The sequence below is a fragment of the Coregonus lavaretus genome (assembly GCF_964263955.1).
Source record: "Coregonus lavaretus genome assembly, chromosome: 2".
Lineage (NCBI taxonomy): Eukaryota > Metazoa > Chordata > Actinopteri > Salmoniformes > Salmonidae > Coregonus > Coregonus lavaretus.
Window position 1 is genome coordinate 8620684 of NC_139989.1, and position 23490 is coordinate 8644173.

The following is a 23490-nucleotide window of genomic DNA, read 5'->3' on the forward strand; positions in this document are numbered from 1 at the left end:
CAATAGTAAGGCATTTCTGTTCTACTAATGCTGTGTTTTCTGTAAATGGATGGTTCCACTCTCTGCTCCCTGCAGCTGGTCTGGGTGTATCGTGAAGTACATGGTGTGACTCGAGTTTAGAGATAGTTTTATTAACAGAATAGACCTGTATTGTCTCCCCTCATCTTTGCTTCTGTTCAACATGGTCACACGGTCAAGAGAAAGAGCCTCTGAGAGTGACCACAGTATTTCAGTTCATCCTGTCTTTTACTATCTTCCAAGGGCACAGCTGTGTGGAGATGTGAGGTGAACAGAGGCTGTCTTGAACGGAGAGGAGTAACAGAACTAACGTTATCACTTGTTTGTGCGCTATTAACCGATGCACATAGCCATAAGAAGAAAACAGGGTAGCTTGTTTTCTTCCGAGCTGACGTGGAGGGGTGGAACCAGCCATGACTAAGCATTTTTAGGTCCACTATATAAGACGTCAGCATTTCCTGTTTGTTGGGCTCTCAACTAATCATCTACGGGGGTTCGTTGACCAGCTCCATTATTGCAGTAATGAATCGATATTAAATAAAGATGATTGTTTGAAGAAATGACAAAGTCTCTCTCACTTGATTCGAATTTCCACCACACCACTCTGCATTGCTGCCTCCAGGGCAAAATTCATGACAATAAATGCCAACCTATGTGGTTTTATTCTCGGTATGTGGGTGATACTAACCCAGGTCTGGTTGGCCTGGTTTGTACTGCGGTGTGGAGTACAGGTCCAGTCCCAGAGGCCCGTTGGTGGGGACATAGTCCGGACGAGGCCCGTTGGAGGTTACTATCAACACCTGGGGTAGAAAAACGCCCTTAGCGGGGAGATTCAAAATAGCGTTAGTAAGTTTATGAATGCATTATCATCAATGTTTTTGCTTGTCCAATAGCTTTTATTTAAATGATATTTGTTGGCTAAGTGACGTCTGATTTCCAAGCAACTAAAACATTCTCAAAACTAGGTCATGTTGCAAGTTACAACATATAGAAAGGAATAGCATACTAACCTCAGATGTGCTGTATCCATCTTGGGTGGAAAGCTTGGAAAAAAAACAAATATAAAATTAAGACTGCCTTCATATGATACTCAATGTTTGCTTACAAACACATGACCAGTGACAGTATTGGCACACACAACACCTTGCACATGGACATTACAGGACATTGCAGGGCCATAAAGGAATACAGTACACTACAGTACAGGTCTGTGTAATACTACTACAGTAAAGGTGTGTGTAATATTACTGCAGTACAGGTGTGTGTAATATTACTGCAGTACATAGTCAGGATGTTTGTGTACATTTCTGTCATCTGTGTAGTGAGTCATCCTCCACAGCTCTCTCCTCTTCTCTGCTTTGGGAGTGATGTTATCGACCATAGGCTCCTCCCCTTCACCCAGATCCCCCCCTTCGCCCTGATCAGGCACCTGTTAAACAGTAGAAAACATTTTTTTTCAACATGTACGTTACGATAAATGTGGGGATTAGGAAATCTACAAATGTCCTTGTAAATCTGTGGGTTTTCGTAAGATCCAACCATTTCCAAGAACTGTGGATGAGAGGAAGAATGTTTCCTCTGTGTCAATTTAGTGTGAAGCATAGAGTGACTCATTTAGTAAATATGGATACGCCCATGTTTTCAACCACAAATTGAAACAGCCCTTTCAATTAGAAAATACAGTTCAACACAGCTACACTGCACCAAAATGGTGGTGGTGTTACAGGAGATCCTATGCAGTTAGACCGCCGCCATTTTGGTGCAGTGTGGATTCTGTAGGGGAGCGCACAGTGTACCACAGGGCCCTGAACCAAAATCGTGTCAGTGTTACCGCAAAGTTAACACACCATATACCACTGGAGCCCTGCCCCAAAATGGGCACTGTGTTACAATAATATTAACTCACCGTGTCTGTGGTGTCCTGGAGCCAAAAGCGTATGAGCGTGGCCAGGGTGTAGTAGAGCACCAGCAGCATGATGGGGTTGACATAGTGGTGCCAGGCCAGCGCCGGGTTGACCCGGAACATCCAGGTGTAGGAACAGTCAGTCTGTACCACTGACGAGATGCCAAACAGACTGGTGGAGGGAGGGAAGGACGGGGGGATAGAGTATTATTTCTTACACAGTTGTGCGATGCTCTTGACAATCTGAGAACAATCCAGCCACAATCTATTGACATGCCATTCCCCATGTAGAGCTGAGAGAGAGAGAGAGAAATCACCAGAATGGGGCATATTATATTATTGAATAGGCAAGCAAATACTTTTGGAAGGGATTCTGATAATCAGAGAATAGCAGCAGTCAGCAATAGCACAGAGGATATTACAGAATTAAACTCCTCCATTACTTTCATTCCCTCTTTAATTACAATCACCCCCCTCTGCGTCTTGGCAGTTGGTTACATGTAAAAAATCAACTTTTACTGGTACAGCATTCTCTGGAATGGTAACCCTGATCAGTAGCATAACCAGACAGTACTTTTGATTAGTTCTCCCAAGTCATATCGTCACATACTGTAAATGATCAAACACACACTTTTACATGGACAAGACTTGAAAGACAGTGTGACATGTTTCTATAATGCTGTGTATTTTCAATGAGATAATGAATGTAGTTAGAGTATGGGCTGCAGCCCGGTGCTGTGGACCCACCAAGATAAAGTCACTAGTATAAACAACAGCAACTGCTTCAAGCATGTCTCCGGAACCACAAAACCCACAATGCCCTGGCCCAACATCTTAGTACCCTCAGAAACACTTTCAACTTACACCAGCAGTAACAATGTTTTGGTCTCTCTCTTTCTCTCTTTCACTCTCTCTCTCTACTGTTTTAATAACACTAAAGAAGGCAGTCGGCGAGCAAAACAACAACAGATGTCTCTCGGGTAAAGGACAGAAAAGAAAGGGAGGACAGAAAGAGAGAAAAGAGAGGGAGAGATGCCAAAGTGCACAATAGTCACTCCAGCAGTCTTTCATTTTGGATTTATATCATGCCATTATAATTGACCAGAATAGCTTTCTCTGGGATCACGGCCCTCATGTCCTGTCAGGAGTAATGTAAGTATAACAGAAGTCGGCCTATGAGACTTGAGGTGCACAAACATTCTAAAACTGTAGCTTGTATTAATAATAGATAGAACCTAGAACACACTTAGTAACACGTTGGGTTTGGGTGCATGGCTCTTTTTAACTGGCCAAAGGAATAAATATGAAGTGTTATTTCCTCTGCCTCCTTGGTATAGCCAGCCTCCGAACCAGATGCTTTCATGCCCAAGCCGTTCTGCCACAGCTGGGGAAAGCTAACCACTGAGTACTGGTGTGTCTTCAATCAAGTGGCATAGGGTGAATGTCAATAGTATTTATTTGATTCCTCGTGTCCTCTCTCCTCGCCTACTTCTCAAAACACATTGGAGGAGGTCAGAGGGGAGGAGGAGAAGGTGAGGAGAGGAATCAAGGAAAAAATATAATTGAGATTTACCCAAAGGCCACAGGGCACTGTGTGGGTGATTCTAATCTGCCATGGATTGTCATGGTTTTCCAAGGAAGATAGACAGTGAACGTGGTTCAGAAATAAAAATGAATCTACAACAGGGATTGCAGGAGATCAAAGATGTAATTTGTGGAGTCATACGCACCACTACATGCAAACAACACCGATTGGATACACAACAAGAACACACAGATGCCTGAGTCATTGATACACCCATTCTTGCGCTGACGCTACGATAAACACTTATACCAAAAACCCCATTTGGCATTTGCTTCTAATCTGAGCATTTTATGGGCCACATTTGCATTTTTTTCTCTACTCTCAAGTCGTTTTTCTTCCGCAGTTTGGATCTAAATTGAAAAGCACACATATTTCGACTAGAGCTTGGGTAGTAACCAAAACGGTATCCTCGCCCGCAAATGCTAAATTACAAAGCTGGTAGTGATTGTACCTGTTTGATATTCAGAGGGTTCTTTGTTTTAGCCCAGGGGCAAGGCAACTATGCACTGAATCAGCCCAGCGCTGTAGCTATTAGTGGTGGGGTGCATCACAATTTGGGGAATATTTGGGGCCTGTGTCTCACAGACTAACTCCTGGGCCTTTGTCTCACAGACTAACTCCTGGGCCTTTGTCTCACAGACTAACTCATGGGCCTTTGTCTCACAGACTAACTCATGGGCCTTTGTCTCACAGACTAACTCCTGGGCATTTGTCTCACAGACTAACTCCTGGGCATTTGTCTCACAGACTAACTCCTGGGCATTTGTCTCAGACTAACTCCTGGGCATTTGTCTCACAGACTAACTCCTGGGCCTTTGTCTCACAGACTAACTCCTGGGCCTTTGTCTCACAGAGTAACTCTGATTCGGCAAAATGGTCTGATCAAGTGGTAGAATAATGGGTTTCATTAAAGAAATTAGTGCAGACGTATAGGGAAACATCCCAAGCACATAACCCTACTTCTTTATTTCTCATCCCTTTGCTTATTCTGTATTTTCCTCCATCTTTCACTGTCCTTCCAAGGAGAAACAGGAAACACACGTGTACTGTATGTTTCAGTACAAATATAAAACTCACAGTGTGGGGGTGTTCTGTGTCTTAAGTCTTTCACATAATACTGTACCGTTTAAAAACGAAAAAAAAAAAATAAATGCATGAAATGTAATGTCATTCCTAGGGGTTTTGAAACAGCGAATGGGGTGGTAATGTTCAACACATTAAAGCAAGACGGTCTTGAAGGTCAGTCCCATTGTGTTTGTACTGTTATGTCACAGAATACCCCTCCCCTCACTCACACACAAACACACATACACACACAAACACATGCACACCCACACCCAAACACACACACCTCGTTACCCAGCAGTCTCCATTTAAGTGATAATGCCCGAGAAGCCGGTGTTTGGAGGATATATTGGCACGGGTGTTGTTAATGTCTTGGGCCGGCAAACCGTGCCAATATATCCTCAAAACACCGGCTTCGAGGGCATTATCACTTTTATTCAATGGGTTACCAACATATTCAAATAATGATTTACATATTTTCATTAAAAACGTTATTTTGATTAATTTCTTCATATTATTTCATCCTTCCACAAGAAATAGTCCCGACACAAATCTAGGGTTGCTACCCAAGCCAGCTGGTCGTTTGTTCTATTGGTTCGGTTGCCAGAGATGCGACCCAGTCGTTCAGTCTTTTTGTTCTGTATCTCACATTTCTTTTAGACTAACATTTAGTTTTCCACAGAGGAGATTTGTATAAACCTTGCTGTTTGTCTCTCCGATGCTACATGCTTTTTATAGTGGAGATCAAGTTTATAAATTGCCTGGCTGGGCTGATGAGACAGTGGATTGCGCAGTCAAATGGAACAGAATAAATAGGCATTTTAACGTCATAGATTTAGCCGGTGGTAACTTGTGGAATAGACACCGGCTGGAATGTGGTTTTAACCAATCAGCATTCAGGATTAGACCCACCCGTTGTATAAAGAACAATAATATACAGCGTTACAGCGGACTCCATACAGAACAGCCTTTGGACCACCCCCCACCACTTGAACGCACACACAGACACACAAAAGCAGTTCTCTGACAACTGGTGTGTAAGGTGTCTGTGTTCTGTCATTAGTTACAGATTTGGGGGGCATATTTCAGTGCAAACGAGTGCTTTCAGCAATTAGTTCTGTATCCTTCACTAAGGCCTTTCTAAGACAATGCTACCGGCACCAAGCAACAGAAACATTATATTGACCAGCCCTCCCCAGGGCTGACTGTAGGCGTAGTTCAGCATTGTTACAGTGTTCTCCTTCTAAAAAGAGTATGATCATGCCCTAATTTACTTTCCTTAGGGTCTCTCTCTCTCTCTCTCTCTCTCTCTCTCTCTCTCTCTCTCTCTCTCTCTCTCTCTCTCTCTCTCTCTCTCTCTCTCTCTCTCTCTCTCTCTCTCTCCTTGTTTCAGTCAGCTTAGATTTTTTTCTCCCTCTCTCGCTCACTCCCACAATTCGTGTCGAGTTCCTTGAAACCAGCTGTGTAATTTCTGAGCGGGCCAAGAATGGGCTGGCGTAATGAGAACCACCTGGGTCTGTGGAGCGGAGGGGAGCCGGGCCGGCCGGTCGGTGCCACCTCTCCCTGGTCTGGTTCTCTCTGGGCCCTGATAGGGGCTGGATGGAGGGGCCAGATGCACCAGACTGGGTCACAGGGTGGGTGGGGGAGTGTGTGTGGGGTGGTTGACCTAGGTTGAAATGGGGGTGGGTGGCTTGGGGGGGTTGACACTGGACCTGGAATGTACCAGGTCATAGTGTGCGAGTGCAGTGTGTGTGTGATGGGAGGGGGGACTACTTGTCCAGATGCCCTGGGTCACAGAGTGGGTGGGATTGTGTGTGTGTATGGGTCACAGAGTGTGTGAGTGTGTGTGTGTGTGTGGGGGGGGGGGGGGGGGGGGGTTGAAGTGTGTGTGCTTATCTAGGGTAGAGGTATTCTGAGATATATAGAACTGCAGGGCCTAAATAAGGGGATAGATTGTGTGGGGAGATGAACAGAGTACAGTGATTTGTGGGATACCGATGTTAGCCTTAACTAAGATCTTGGTGAAATACAGTGGTTAGTTGGGACACATTAAACCACAATCGAAAAATCTATTTACTCTACGGTAGTCTCCCAATGCTCAATAGTTGTACATCATTGTACAGGGGCGCAATTATATATATATATATATTTTTTTTATTCAGTCGGATAAACACTCCAAACAGCCTACCCGACCGCTCGGAGGCTTCCGCATGGTCCTAAAGCACACCATTGCCTCGTTTTGTATCACATTCCAATGATAAAACTGGGGGGGACAAAAATTGCCATAGATAATCAAGCAGATTTAAGTCAAAACTGTAACTCGGCCACTCAGGAACATTCACTGTCTTCTTGGTAAGCAACTCCAGTGTAGATTTGGCCTTGTGTTTTAGGTTATTGTCCTGCTGAAAGGTGAATTAATTTCCCAGTGCCTGGTGGAAAGCAGACTGAAGCAGGTTTTCCTCTAAGATTTTGCCTGTGCTTAGCTCCATTTAGTTTCTTTTTTATCCTGAAAAACTCCCCAGTTCTTAACGATTACAAGATCTCATAAAATGATGCAGCCACCACTACGCTTGAAAATATGGAGAGTGGTACTCAGTAATTTGTTGTATTGGATTTGCCTGAAACATAACACTTTGTATTATATATATATATATATATACAGTGAGGGAAAAAATTTGATCCCCTGCTGATTTTGTACGTTTGCCCACTGACAAAGAAATGATCAGTCTATAATTTTAATGGTAGGTTTATTTGAACAGTGAGAGACAGAATAACAACAAAAAAATCCAGAAAAACGCATGTCAAAAATGTTATAAATTGATTTGCATTTTAATGAGGGAAATAAGTATTTGACCCCCTCTCAATCAGAAAGATTTCTGGCTCCCAGGTGTCTTTTATACAGGTAACGAGCTGAGATTAGGAGCACACTCTTAAAGGGAGTGCTCCTAATCTCAGCTTGTTACCTGTATAAAAGACACCTGTCCACAGAAGCAATCAATCAATCAGATTCCAAACTCTCCACCATGGCCAAGACCAAAGAGCTCTCCAAGGATGTCAGGGACAAGATTGTAGACCTACACAAGGCTGGAATGGGCTACAAGACCATCGCCAAGCAGCTTGGTGAGAAGGTGACAACAGTTGGTGCAATTATTCGCAAATGGAAGAAACACAAAAGAACTGTCAATCTCCCTCGGCCTGGGGCTCCATGCAAGATCTCACCTCGTGGAGTTGCAATGATCATGAGAACGGTGAGGAATCAGCCCAGAACTACACTGGAGGATCTTGTCAATGATCTCAAGGCAGCTGGTACCATAGTCACCAAGAAAACAATTGGTAACACACTACGCCGTGAAGGACTGAAATCCTGCAGCGCCCGCAAGGTCCCCCTGCTCAAGAAAGCACATATACAGGCTCGTCTGAAGTTTGCCAATGAACATCTGAATGATTCAGAGGAGAACTGGGTGAAAGTGTTGTGGTCAGATGAGACCAAAATCAACTCAACTCGCCGTGTTTGGAGGAGGAGGAATGCTGCCTATGACCCCAAGAACACCATCCCCACCGTCAAACATGGAGGTGGAAACATTATGCTTTGGGGGTGTTTTTCTGCTAAGGGGACAGGACAACTTCACAGCATCAAAGGGACGATGGACAGCGCCATGTACCGTCAAATCTTGGGTGAGAACCTCCTTCCCTCAGCCAGGGCATTGAAAATGGGTCGTGGATGGGTATTCCAGCATAACAATGACCCAAAACACACGGCCAAGGCAACAAAGGAGTGGCTCAAGAAGAAGCACATTAAGGTCCTGGAGTGGCCTAGCCAGTCTCCAGACCATAATCTAATAGAAAATCTGTGGAGGGAGCTGAAGGTTCGAGTTGCCAAACGTCAGCCAGAAACCTTAATGACTTGGAGAAGATCTGCAAAGAGGAGTGGGACAAAATCCCTCCTGAGATGTGTGCAAACCTGGTGGCCAACTACAAGAAACGTCTGACCTCTGTGATTGCCAACAAGGGTTTTGCCACCAAGTACTAAGTCATGTTTTGCAGAGGGGTCAAATACTTATTTCCCTCATTAAAATGCAAATCGATTTATAACATTTTTGACATGCGTTTTTCTGGATTTTTTTGTTGTTATTCTGTCTCTCACTGTTCAAATAAACCTACCAATAAAATTATAGACTGATCATGTCTTTGTCAGTGGGCAAATGTACAAAATCAGCAGGGGATCAAATACTTTTTTCCCTCACTGTATATATACAGTATATATGTTTTTACCCATATACCAATAGGTGCCATTCTTTGCGAGGCATTGGAAAACCTCCCTGGTCTTTGTGGTTGAATCTGTCTTTCACATTCAGTGCTCGACTGAGTGACCTTACAGATAATTGAATATGTGGGGTACAGAGATGAGGTAGTCATTAAAATATCATGTTAAACACTGTTATTGCACACAGAGTGAGTCCATGCAACTTATTATGTGACTTGTTAAGCACATTTTTACTCCTGAACTTATTTATGCTTGCCATAACAAGGGGGGTGAGTACTTATTGACTCAAGACATTTCAGCTTTTCATTTGTTATTAATTCCCCTTTGACAAAAAGGGGTATTGTGTGTAGGCCAGTGACATAAAATCTGAATTTAATACATTTTAAATTCAGTCTTCAACACAGCAAAATGTGGAACAAGTCAAGGGGTGTGAATACTTTCTGAAGGCACTGTAATATTAGTCTATTTCTTAACTCATGAAAACACAAATCCTTAGTTTATTTAGGGGATACCTTTTGGCTAAGGAGCACCTCTGACCCAGGGGCAATAGCCTCTTTAAAGATAAAAAACAACAACAAGATATTCTACTGAGCATGAACATGTTATATCATTCCATGCCCAAATACATCCAAATACGTTACATAACCTCTTGGGTCATTACCAAGTTCAACTCCACTCCACTACACACAAAACACAAAATTCCCATGGCATGACAACATCCCAACTGCTATTCCCTTTCAAAAATTCTCCGTGAAGTTGTTGGCGTGCGGAGTGGGCCTGAGTATCTGATACCAGGACCAGATGAAATACACCATGATCTACGGCCTCCAGCAGATGTCAAACACATTGTTGTGTGTTGTCTGGAGCGAAGAGGCAGACGATGCACATGTTTTATCGGAGGGCCCTTTAATCTTGTCCACTGACAACACCCTGTGCTGCTTTTCATAGGAATTCCTCTCCCTTTCTTTTTTTTAGAGAAAGATAGAGAGAGAGAGAGAGAATTCTTCACCTTTTCAACTTGACACAAGTAATCTCTTCCACAAGAAATACCACCGCTTTCACGATCAGATCGTAACTTACCCGCTGTGACGCCGGATACGACCAAAGCCAACAGACGGACACTTGACACCCACTCTGACACATGCAATCAGCTCAGTCTTTAAGACTTGATTGGATTTCATGGGGAGTTATCTTATTGGTCACAATCAGAGCCTCAGCCTCAGTGTTACTGTATTCTTATACAGTAGCTTGCGAAAATATTCACCCCCCTTGGCATCTTTCCTATTTTGTTGCCTTACAACCTGGAATTAAAATTGATTTTTTGGGGGTTTGTATCATTTGATTTACACAACATGCCTACCACTTTGAAGATGCAAAATATTTTTTATTGTGAAACAAACAAGAAATAAGACAAGCTTGGCACATCTAGCCATTGGGATTTTTGCCCATTCTTCAAGGCAAAACTGCTCCAGCTCCTTCAGGTTGGATGGGTTCCGCTGGTGTACAGCAATCTTTAAGTCATACCACAGATTCTCAATTGGATTGAGGTCTGGGCTTTGACTAGGCCATTCCAAGACATTTAAATGTTTCCCCTTAAACCACTCGAGTGTTGCTTTAGCAGTATGCTTAGGATCATTGTCCTGCTGGAAGGTGAACCTCCGTCCCAGTCTCAAATCTCTGGTAGACTGAAACAGGTTTCCCTGAAGAATTTCCTTGTTTTTAGCGGCATCCATCATTCCTTCAATTCTGACCAGTTTGCCAGTCCCTGCCGATGAAAAACATCCCCACAGCATGATGCTGCTACCACAATGATGGTGTTCTCGGGGTGATGAGAGGTGTTGGGTTTGCGCCAGACATAGCGTTTTCCTTGATGGCCAAAAAGCTCAATTTTTGTCTCATCTGACCAGAGTACCTTCTTCCATATGTTTGGGGAGTCTCCCACATGCCTTTTGGCGAACACCAAACGTGTTTGGTTATTTTTTTCTTTAAGCAATGGCTTTTTTTCTGGCCACTCTTCCGTAAAGCCCAGCTCTGTGGAGTGTACGGCTTAAAGTGGTCCTATGGACAGATACTCCAATCTCTGCTGTGGAGCTTTGCAGCTCCTTCAGGGTTATCTTTGGTCTCTTTGTTGCCTCTCTGATTAATGCCCTCCTTGCCTGGTCCGTGAGTTTTGGTGGGCGACCTTCTCTTGGCAGGTTTGTTGTGGTGCCATATTCTTTCCATTTTTTAATAATGGATTTAATGTTGCTCCGTGGGATGTTCAAAGTTTCGGATATTTTTTTATAACCCAACCCTGATCTGTACTACAACTTTGTCCCTGACCTGTTTGGAGAGCTCCTTGGTCTTCATGGTGCCGCTTGCTTGGTGGTGCCCCTTGCTTAGTGGTGTTGCAGACTCTGGGGCCTTTCAGAACAGGTGTATATATACTGAGATCATGTGACAGATCATGTGACACTTAGATTGCACACAGGTGGACTTTATTTAACTAATTATGTGACTTCTGAAGGTAATTGGTTGCCCAGATCTTATTTAGGGGCTTCATAGCAAAGGGGGTGAATACATATGCACGCACCACTGTTCCGTTATTCCACTTCCAAAATGTTGACTATTTTGTGTATGTCCATTACATGAAATGCAAAAAAAAACAATTTAAATTACAGGTTGTAATGCAACAAAATAGGAAAAAAACGCCAAGGGGGATGAATACTTTTGCAAGGCACTGTACATCTAGATGATTACACACCGAAGATGTTATGCTGATATGCTGTGATTCAAAATGATCCTGTATGCAGATGTTTGTGTGTTGCGTTTTTGGATGATGTATGTGCGTTGCCCTTAGATTTCAACGAAAGTTGATGTATTGAAACTACATGAAAACATTTCACATGACATTTTAGTCATTTAGCAGACACTCCTTTTCAGAGCGACTTACAGTAGTGAGTGCATACATTTGTCATACTTTTTTGTACTGGTCCCCCGTGGGAATCGAACCCACAACCCTGGCATTGCAAGCACCATGCTCTACCAACTGACCCACACCTCTCCTGAAAAAACACACACACACACATTCTCACCTGGCGTAGCTATCCCCGGGTGGGATGAGCTCCTGGAAGAACTGGAACTGGTAGAGATAGAGAACCACCAGATGACCAGAGCTGAAGATGGCCATGAGGACACACAGACAGCTGAAAATGAGCGGGTGGAAGGTCCGACAGAAGGACCACCAGGTACACAGGCCCAAGAAGGTGAAGAAGTACACCGCAGAGGTCAGGGAGGGCAGCATGATGCCTGGAACAGCACAGAAGCAGAGGGGGACATAATGACTGATGGAACATCATCAGTGAGACTGGATGGAGCAGTATGCATTGTATTTCCTAATATTGACTTTATGTTGTTGTCCGATCGCATCTCTGATTTGGACATTTCACACCAGAGTATGACCTTTTTTTCAGTATTCTAGGAAAGGAAGTTTTACATTCAGTAAGGCTTTGGGAAAAAAGGTTCATCCTAACCATCAATGTGTGTATTGTCTCATACAAATGTTTAATATTGAATACTGAATGTTTATATGTAAAATGTCATTAAATTCAATCAATGATTCAATCAAGTCAATTTAAGCAAATTAGAAATTGAGTAACTGTACTGCTCTGTTGATACGTTTAGGATTGTCAGTCATTCGTTTGAGTGAGGGCACTTACCTGTAAGGCCCAGTAATATGGTTACCACTACTTTCCCTGCAGTGGTAATAAGATTCCCAATGATCTCCTTGACTCTGGACGCCACTGCCGCTATCTGACGAAGGATCTTCATCTTGGAGCTCTCCTCCTCTTCTTCTCCTTCCCCTTCTTCCCCCTCTCCTGTCTCCTCCACCTCGTCCCCAGTCATCTCTCCATCCCTGTGTTCAAAGTCCTCCTGGAACATCAGGTCGTCCTCCTCCAACTCCACCTCCTCCCTTTTCTCCTCCTCCTCTTCTTCCTCAGTCTCGTCTTCCTTCTTTTCCTGGGGAAATGTAGATGAATACAATGAGTATCATCGCAGAAATTAATAACATGTACACCCTGCTTCATTGAGTAGAAACGGCTTTGCTGAGTAGCTCTGCTTTGTTGAGAGAAATCAATTCAATAGACTTTGAAGACATAGTATAGAATTAAGGCATTGTATAGCCAATATGTCTGATACTTTGAGTGTTTCTGTGTAGACACCAGAGCTGTGCTAAAAACCCTGTTAAGCATTTGATGCAGAACCATGTTGCAGTGAAACTGCCAATAAAGGTTTTAAGGAGGGTCTGAGGAGTTATGTCCTATTGTAATTATTAATGAGAGGAGTTAGAGGAGAAATTACAGGTCTGCTTGACAGTGACATACAGCAGGACCGTATTCCAGACCACATGCTTAACGGGCATTTTAACTAGTTGTCTCTTTTTATGGCATAAAACGACTAAACAAGTCTAACGACTGCCTCCAATTCAGCAAACCTGCACTTTTCACTAAACATCAGCCAGTGTGTGTTTTGATTTAAATAGCAATTATAATCTACGCTATTAAAGACTGCTATCATGCAAACCAAGAAAAAGGCATATGGATGTCAGTAAATTGTAAATGGTTAGCTAACATTCTGGTTTACATTAGCCATGAGCTATAGTGTACGTCACATTGCATTTAATCAAGGTCAGAAAATAACATCGGTTCATAGCAGGCCATATGGTGGAGGTAACAAAGCTAAACAGATTGTTACAGTGTCTTGCAAAAGTATTCATCCGCCTTGGCATTTTTCCTATTTTGTTGCATTACAACCTGTAATTTAAATGGATTTTTATTTGCATTTCATGTAATGGACATACACAAAATAGTCCAAATTGTTGAAGTGGAATGAAAAAAATAACTTGTTTCAAAAAATTCTAAAAAATAAATAACGGAAAAGTGGTGCATGCATACATATTCACCCCCTTTGCTATGAAGCCCCTAAATAAGATCTGGGAAACCAATTACCTTCAGAAGTCACAAAATTAGTTAAATAAAGTCCACCTGTGTGCAATCTAAGTGTCACATGATCTCAGTATATATACACCTGTTCTGAAAGGCCCCAGAGCAACACCACTAAGCAAGGGGCACCACAAAGCAAGCGGCACCATGAAGACCATGGAGCTCTCCAAACAGGTCAGGGACAAAGTTGTGGAGAAGTACAGATCAGTGTTGGGTTATAAAAAAATATCAGAAACTTTGAACATCCCACGGAGCACCATTAAATCCATTATAAAAAAATGGAAAGAATATGGCACCACAACAAACCTGCCAAGAGAGGGCCACCCACCAAAACTCATGGACCAGGCAAGGAGGGCATTAATCAGAGAGGCAACAAAGAGACCAAAGATAACTCTGAAGGAGCTGCAAAGCTCCACAGCGGAGATTGGAGTATCTGTCCATAGGACCACTTTAAGCCGAACACTCCACAGAGCTGGGCTTTACGGAAGAGTGGCCAGAAAAAAAGCCATTGCTTAAAGAAATAAATAAGCAAACAAGTTTGGTGTTCGCCAAAAGGCATGTGGGAGACTCCCCTAACATATGGAAGAAGCAACACTCGAGTGGTTTAAGTGGAAACATTTAAATGTCTTGGAATGGCCTAGTCAAAGCCCAGACCTCAATCCAATTGAGAATCTGTGGTATGACTTAAAGATTGCTGTACACCTGGTGAATACTTATGCACGCTCAAGTTTTCCGTTTTTTGTGTTATTTCTTGTTTGTTTCACAAAAAAATATATTTTGCATCTTCATAGTGGTAGGCATGCTGTGTAAATCAAATGATACAACCCCCCCAAAAATCAATTTTAATTCCAGGTTGTAAGGCAACAAAATAGGAAAAATGCCAAGGGGGGTGAATACTTTCGCAAGCCACTGTATGTATATTCATAACTTAAATCCCAGGATAACAATAGACGTTGACCTTGCGTCATTGCTGATATCTTGTGTACTATATTATACATGTTGTTCTCCTTCTCCCATTTTTAAAAAAAATACACATGGGAACAGGTGCATTTCAAATGTACATAAAGACCAATTATTAGCCTGTTTGTCTGTGCATTAGATTATAAAGTGACATGCGTTAGGCGAAAGACTCTCCTAACGAGGTTAGGGGAACATAAATGAATCTACTGGGACATAACAGGATGGATGAGCATTAAGATAAATTAGATTAGGTGTGGGACGCTGGCGACGAGACAGAATGTGGGCTTCACTTCAGACTAGCTGACTCCGAACTGTGGTAGATGCTCAACATCGGTTAACATATGCTGTTTTCATATGTACTTCAAATGTCATTTGTTAATTCAATTTAGAAACAAGGACATTTAGATTTAGATTTAGATAAAGTGTTTAAAAATATGTTAGTTACATAGTAGTTACAACTGTTATAGGCCTACCTGTTTGTGACTTTGTAACAATATGTATTTACACCGTAATTACACCTAGCCTACTTATATAAATACATATGTTTTAGGATCCTTTTCAACACTACAAATTACCACAAGGTAGCAGACAATGGACAAAAGTATACCATTTATGTCAAAATAACCAATATTTTACACACTTGTAAAAAAACTAAAGCAGTGGTATAAAATTCAACTGTGATGGAGATTCAAATGAAACGCACCTGTTCTTTTACATACTTTGCACAGAAACTGTATCAAGTAACATTATGGATATTGTTCAAACAAAATATGTGTGATATGCACTCAAGTCATAACAATCTTTTCATTTATACAGCAGGCTTTGATATCAACATCTAGAGGCATCAATCATAGGTTCACTGTCCAATGTATCACTCCAAATAAACAATAAAAAGAAGCCATAACTCTGAGGAAATCCAATTCTGCCTGTCCGGAAGGGAAACAAAAGCAATATGAAGGCTACTGGGCATAGACATGTTATTTCTGAATTGGCAAAATGACCAGAAATGGTACGCTACCACAAAAAAAGGAAATTCAAAGATGCCCTGGATTGGAATAATGAAATGTTTGATATTTATCATAATAAATACAATTTGAAGGAAAAACTATCAAAGTTTTGTTTGAGAAACAGACATCACTAATTAGATGAAGATCACCCGTTTCAGAATACAGAAAAAGCAAACTATTGCTATAAAATGTAACTATTCTATTATAGAAAAAATAAGTGCTGTAGTGTTGTCAAGTATGCACGTGGTCATCTGAGATTAATTGGCATAATTTCCTCAAAACTTTATTCTCTCATGGTTCATATAGACACATATAATAGTCCAACGTGTGAGATCAAAGAGTCTTTGGGGATTCGGTTGAAAACTCAAGACCCTCGTTCAGGCACTGTTGCTGTGGTGGGGACCTCAACCTGGACCATGGTTCAACCATATCTAAACCAGGTTGATCCTCTCAACAGCACACTCTGGTTTATATCTACACTGCAGTCAGCAATTACAGAACTGAAATAAAATAATATTAGTGCAGCCTAATCAGTTGTTTATTTGAAAGGGGCCTACATGGTAAAAATGTAATCTGCCTACATATTTCCCCTACCATATATTTATTATACCACCACAATGAATGAGCGCTCTGTGCGATCACTCGCCACCCTATCGCGAAATCTCCACAGAGTAACAGAAAAAAGTATTTCTAGCTGGGGCCCGAGAGAAAATTCCAAAGTCAGTAATCTGCTCACTATCGGCCATGTCATATAGTAATTGATCTAACAAGTTGCGTTTCACGAAGCCCGGTTTATTTAACCACGGCAACTGCTCCCAGGTGGCCGCGCCAATGCAGCATGCAGCTGGGGGTTCAAACCCCAACGCTCAACAGAGGAGTTAGCGAAATAACCAACGACTCCCCTATTAACCTCCTGGGGGATCAGATTCCACATTTCCCGGCTCTCACAAACAGGCTCTCAGTCTGTCCACACCTACTGTAACATACCATATCACTAACACTCTGTGAGATGATGAAGGAGGTGGTTGGAGTCAGTCTAGACATCAGCACCTCCCCTGGTAGGTCTACTGCTGGTTCACTGTACAGTATTATGACTAGTACATACTGCCTGTTCACTGTACAGTATCATGACTAGTTGGATACCTGGTTGGTCATTTGTCAGCTTCTCTTTTCAACTGACCAATAACATTGTAAGACTCCATGCAAACTACTACATCATCGTACTACATTACTTTTCTATCAAGCCTTGCACTTTTGCCACACCAAAAAATGAGGGTATTTGCTTTCACTAAGCCTTTAAGCGTGTGAAAAACTTCAGGGATATTGCAAGAAGCGGGCAGGCCTCTAAAGTGAGGCCACAAAGTCCAAGTCCAATTCTATATCCCCAACCACAAGCCTCAGTTTAGTACCTTACGAATGGCACATATAAAATCCCATTGGAAACGCCACACCAGAGGCATTGGAAGCCATTCAGCTGTTCAGCCAGTTCCCTGTAAATTAGTTTATTAGTAAAGCCACAAATAACCAGATCAGAATTTGAGGCTTCTAAGACTTCTATGAACAATAACATTCGGTGGTCCTGCTTGGCTCAGATGGTAAGACAGTGCTTGTCACGTTCGTTTACAGACGGGACGGACCAAGGCGCAGCGTGATATGCGTACATGTTTATTTTTCCGAATAAACACAATGACAAAACAACAAACGAAACGTGAAGTCCAACGTACACAAAACAAACAAACAAACAAACAAACATACCTAACACGGAACAAGATCCCACAACCCACTAGTGCCAATAGGCTACCTAAGTATGGTCCCCAATCAGAGACAACGAGCTACAGCTGCCTCTGATTGGGAACCACACCGGCCAACATAGATCTACACGATCTAGATCTAAACATAGAAAATGCAACATAGAACATACCACACAGAAAATACACACCCTGACTCAACAAATACGAGTCCCCAGAGTCAGGGCGTGACAGTGCTGCTAGCAATCGGTTTTCCTGTGGGTCCTGTTTTTTGTTTTACATCCATGGGCTTATTAACACTAAAGATTACAATTACATAATTCATTTTACTTTTTTTTGTTATATAATGGAAACGCTAGCTATTCTCTCTTGGAATTTGAATGGCCTTAATATTCCTATCAAATGTTCCAGCTGTCTTGATATCCTAGCAAGAAACCATATTGATATAGCAATGCTCCAAGAAACACCCCTACTCCAGAAGGACGTACTGTTCATACAGTAGAATAGAGAACCATTTGTACAAACTGGCTGCTTTTTCATCAGCCCCAAACAAAACTATAGGTGTAATTGTTACATTACAGCCTTATTCTAAAATTGATTAAATTGTTTTTTCCCCCTCATCAATCTACACACAATACCCCATAATGACAAAGCAAAAAAAAAATGTGTGTGTGCAAATGTATAAAAAAATAAAAAACTGATATCACGTTTACATAAGTATTCAGACCCTTTACTCAGTACTTTGTTGAAGCACCTTTGGCAGCGATTACAGCCTTGAGTCTTCTTGGGTATGACTCTACAAACTCGGCACACCTGTATTTGGGGAATTTCTCCCATTCTTCTCTGAAGATCCTCTCAAGCGCTGTCAGGTTGGATGGGGAGCGTCGCTGCACAGCTATTTTCAGGTCTCTCCAGGCTCTGGCTGGGCCACTCAAGGACATTCAGAGACTTGTACCAAAGCCACTCCTGCATTGTCTTGGCTGTGTGCTTAGGGTCGTTGTCCTGTTGGAAGGTGAACCTTCGCCCCAGTCTGAGGTCCTGAGTGCTCTGGAGCAGGTTTTCATCAAGGAGCTCTCTGTACTTTGCTCCGTTCATCTTTCCCTCGATCCTGACTAGTCTCCCAGTCCATGCCGCTGAAAAACATCCCCACAGCATGATGCTGCCACCACCATGATTCACCGTAGGGATGGTGCTAGGTTTCCTCCAGACGTGACGCTTGGCATTTAGGCCAAATAGTTCAATCTTGGTTTCATCAGACCAGAGAATCTTGTTTCTCATTGTCTGAGGGTCCTTTAGGTGCCTTTTGGCAAACTCCAAGCGGGCTGTCATGTGCCTTTTACTGAGGAGTGGCTTCTGTCTGGCCACTCTACCATAAAGGCCTGATTGGTGGAGTGCTGCAGAGATGGTTGTCCTTCTGGAAGATTCACCCATCTCCACAGAGGAACTCTGGAGCTCTGTCAGAGTGACCATCGAGTTCTTAGTCACCTCCCTGACCAAAGCCCTTCTCCCCCGATTGCTCAGTTTGGCCAGGCGGGCCAGCTCAAGGAAGAGTCTTGGTGGTTCCCAACTTCTTCCATTTAAGAATGATGGAGGCCACTGTGTTCTTGGGGACCTTCGATGCTGCAGAAATTTATCGGTACCATTTCCCAGATCTGTGCCTCGACACAATCCTGTCTCGGAGCTCCATTTTAGAACAAGGCTGTAACGTAACAAAATGTGGAAAAAGTCAAGGGGTCTGAATACTAACTAATGCAATGTATATATGAAACTCAAAATCACCATCTTGGGTAAAGGTGAAGACCTTTACCCAAGAAAATAGAAATTCGACATACACTATATACAAAAGTATGTGGACACCCCTTCAAATTAGTAGATTCGGCTATTTCAGCCGCACCCGTTGCTGACAGGTGTATAAAATTGAGCACACAGCCATGCAATCTCCATAGACAAACATTGACAGTAGAATACTGAAGAGCACAGTGACTTTCAACGTGGCACCGTCATAGGATGCCACCTTTCCAACAAGTCAGTTCGTCAAATTTCTGCCCTGCTAGAGCTGCCCCGGTCAACTGTAAGTGCTGTTATTGTGAAGTGGAAATGTCTAGGAGCAACAATGGATGTGGTTGGCCACAGAAGCTTGCAGAACGGGACCGCCGAGTGCTAAAGCGCGTAGAGCTTAAAAATCGTCTGTCCTCGGTTGCAACACTCACTACCAAGTTCCAAACTGCCTCTGGAAGCAACGTCAGCACAATAACTGTTCATCGGGAGCTTCATGAAATGGGTTTCCATGGCCGAGCAGCTGCACACAAGCCTAAGATCACCATGCGCAATGCCAAGCGTCGGCTGGAGTGGTGTAAAGTTCGCCGCCATTGGACTCTTGAGCAGTGGAAACACATTCTCTGGAGTGATGAATCACACTTCACCATCCGGCAGTCCGACGGACTAATCTGGGTTTGGCGGATGCCAGGAGAACGCTACCTGCCTCAATGCATAGTGCCAACTGTAAAGTTAGGTGGAGGAGGAATAATGGTCTGGGGCTGTTTCTCATGGTTTGGGCTAGGCCCCTTCGTTCCAGTGAAGGGAAATCTTAACACTACAGCATACAATGACATTCTAGACGATTCTGTGGCAACAGTTTGGGAAAGGCCCTTTCCTGTTTCAGCATGACAATGCCCCCGTGCACAAAGCGAGGTCCATACAGAAATGGTTTGCCGAGATCGGTGTGGAAGAACTTGACTGGCCTGCACAGAGCCCTGACCTCAACCCAATCGAACACCTTTGGGATGAATTGGAACGCCGACTGCGAGCCAGGCCTAATTGCCCAACATCAGTGCCCAACCTCACTAATGCTCTTGTGGCTGAATGGAAGAAAGTCCCCGCAGCAATGTTCCAACATCTAGTGGAAAGCATTCCCAGAAGAGTGGAGGCTGTTATATCAGCAAAGGTGAGACCAGCTCCATATTAATGGCCATGATTCTGGAATGAGATAAGCAGGTGTCCACATACCTTTGGTCATGTAGTTTAGGAGCTTGTCTGACCACCACGCTTACTGCTGCCAACTTCACATTTCAGAATCTCCTAAAAGAGCCACAAGATAGCTACATTCTGTGATCAATTTGAAATGTAACTAAATTAATTCATAATGATCAATAAAAATTAAGTGGATGACCTCCAGATTCTATGGGATGCCACCAACATTTTTATTAAAAATAATGCAACTGCATTTGCATCTGGATTGAATAAATCACAATTAAAGAATATATCAGCCCCCCAACTACCGAACCATCCAATGATGGGATTTATAAATAACTTATAAATTATGGGCTCCCGAAAGGACTGATCTCTGTAATATATAAACAACTTCTGGAAAGCTCATATTCTGGATGGAGACATGTTAGCTGGGTGGGGTTGGGGGAATGGGATGGGATGGGATGGGATGGGAGGTTGGGGGTGGAGGCCCAATTTATTATTATTTACATTTGAAAATATGATCAATAGTTTGTAGCTATGTACCTTTTGCTATGTTTTTCTTAATTTGTTCACAAAAAAAGACACCACTGGTCCACTGATCTATTGCACTAAACGGAGTATACAAAACATTAAGAACACCTTTCTCTTTCCATGACATAGACTGACCAGGTGAATCCAGGTGAAAGCTATGATCCCTTATTTATGTCACTTGTTAAATCCACTTAAATCAGTGTAGATGAAGGGGAGGAGACAGGTTAAAGAAGGATTTTTAAGCTTTGAGACAATTGAGACATGGATTGTGTATGTGTGCCATTCAGAGGGTGAATGAGCAAGACAAAATACTTAAGTGCCTTTGAACAGGGTATGGGAGTAGATGCCAGGTGCACTGGTTTCTGTCAAGAACGGAAACACTGCTGGGTTTTTCACGCTCAACAGTTTCCTGTGTGTATCAACAATGGTCGACCACCCAAAGGACATCCAGCCAACTTGACACAACTGTGGGAAGCATTGGAGTCAACATGGGCCAGCATCCCTGTGGAACGTTTGACACTTTGTAGAGTCCATGCCCCGACGAATTGAGGCTGTTCTGAGGGCAAAAGGGGGGGAGTGCAACACAATATTAGGAAGGTGTTCCTAATGTTTTGTACACTCAGTGTATTTGTATAACTTGATGTGGTGATGTGATGAGTATTATTACATCAATAAAAATACCAGTATAATACATTTTGATAAGCTTTAAAAAGATGGCACCATTGCATGGACAGGGCAAATGTGGAAGGGGAATGCTTTTAAAGGCAATTAGACACATTATTTGGCATGTCCAAGAATATTTCCTCTCAGGTACAATAAAGTTGATCTTATCTAAAGTAAAGCCCTTGTCACATATATGGGATCAGTAACATGGCAGCTCGTTAACTTTACACCCTAAAGATATCAAACTAAGAGGGGCCCCTAGATTTAAGGCAGAGTGAACTATAGGTGGAGCCCTCCGGATAAGGGGTCATGGGTGAAGTTTAGGAGTGTGTGTGGTCGGATCAGAGTGGTGGGTTTCAGTAGGCATCAGTCGCGGTCACCGTTGTCTTTTCCCCCTCCTACAGTAACATCTAGCTAGTATTAGCTAGCTACATCTATAACTAGTTCACTACCGTAGACTAGCCTACAGACTAGCCCACAGGTCCATGGACTAGCTATAGCATCACAGTGAGCCTGTACATTGGCATGTGTGATGACTAGGCTGTGGAGCTGTGAGAGGGAGCACAGCAGAGCAGTATGGTGGTGTGGTTCTAATTAGCCCCTGAGTCATACCGCTGTAAAGAACTGGTGGGGGGGGGGCACATACCAACTCATTACCACTCCACAACACACTGTACACTTGGAGAGAACACGTCCCCACACTGCTTTTATTAGGGGAGAGGGAGTAGGGAGAGAGAGAAGAGAGAGAGAGAGAGAGAGAGAGAGAGAGAGAGAGAGAGAGAGAGAGAGAGAGAGAGAGAGAGAGAGAGAGAGAGAGAGAGAGAGAGAGAGAGAGAGAGAGAGAGAGAGAGAGAGAGATTGGAGCAGGAGCCCTGTCCTGGCACTGAGATTCTTTCACTGGCATCAGATGAGTAGCGTTGAGGATATGTGCCACCAGATGAGTAGTGGTGAGGATACGAGCCACCAGATCAGGAGTGGTGAGGATACGAGCCACCAGATGAGTAGCGTTGAGGATACGAGCCACCAGATGAGTAGCGGTGAGGATACGAGCCACCAGATCAGGAGTGGTGAGGATACGAGCCACCAGATGAGTAGCGTTGAGGATACGAGCCACCAGATGAGGAGCGGTGAGGATACGAGCCACCAGATGAGGAGCGTTGAGGATACGAGCAACCAGTTGAGGAGCGGTGAGGATACGAGCCACCAGATGAGGAGCGGTGAGGGTACGAGCCACCAGATGAGTAGCGGTGAGGATACGAGTCACCAGATCAGGAGTGGTGAGGATACGAGCCACCAGATGAGGAGCGGTGAGGATACGAGCCACCAGATGAGGAGTGGTGAGGATACGAGTCACCAGATGAGGAGCGGTGAGGATATGAGTCACCAGATGAGGAGCGGTGAGGATACGAGCCACCAGATGAGGAGCGTTGAGGATACGAGCAACCAGTTGAGGAGCGGTGAGGATACGAGCCACCAGATGAGGAGCGGTGAGGATACGAGCCACCAGATGAGTAGCGGTGAGGATACGAGTCACCAGATCAGGAGTGGTGAGGATACGAGCCACCAGATGAGGAGCGGTGAGGATACGAGCCACCAGATGAGGAGTGGTGAGGATACGAGTCACCAGATGAGGAGCGGTGAGGATATGAGTCACCAGATGAGGAGCGGTGAGGATACGAGTCAGATACGAGTCACCAGATGAGGAGCGGTGATGATACGAGTCACCAGATGAGGAGAGGTGAGGAAACGAGTCACCAGATGAGGAGTGGTGAGGATACGAGCCACCAGATGAGG

General features: G+C 43.4%; 1 protein-coding gene across 1 annotated transcript in view; it reads right to left on the reverse strand.

Annotated features, from left to right (window-relative positions):
• LOC311099994 (piezo-type mechanosensitive ion channel component 2-like) overlaps window positions 1-23490 on the reverse strand; it is a gene marked incomplete at its 5' end in the record, with an annotated part of 204057 nt that overhangs the window by 63141 nt on the left and 117426 nt on the right. The window contains 4 exons of the mRNA XM_084140722.1: window positions 707-818; window positions 1925-2093; window positions 11910-12123; window positions 12534-12834. Coding sequence (XP_083996848.1) covers window positions 707-818; window positions 1925-2093; window positions 11910-12123; window positions 12534-12834 — 796 coding nt within the window. The remainder of the gene's footprint in view (window positions 1-706; window positions 819-1924; window positions 2094-11909; window positions 12124-12533; window positions 12835-23490) is intronic.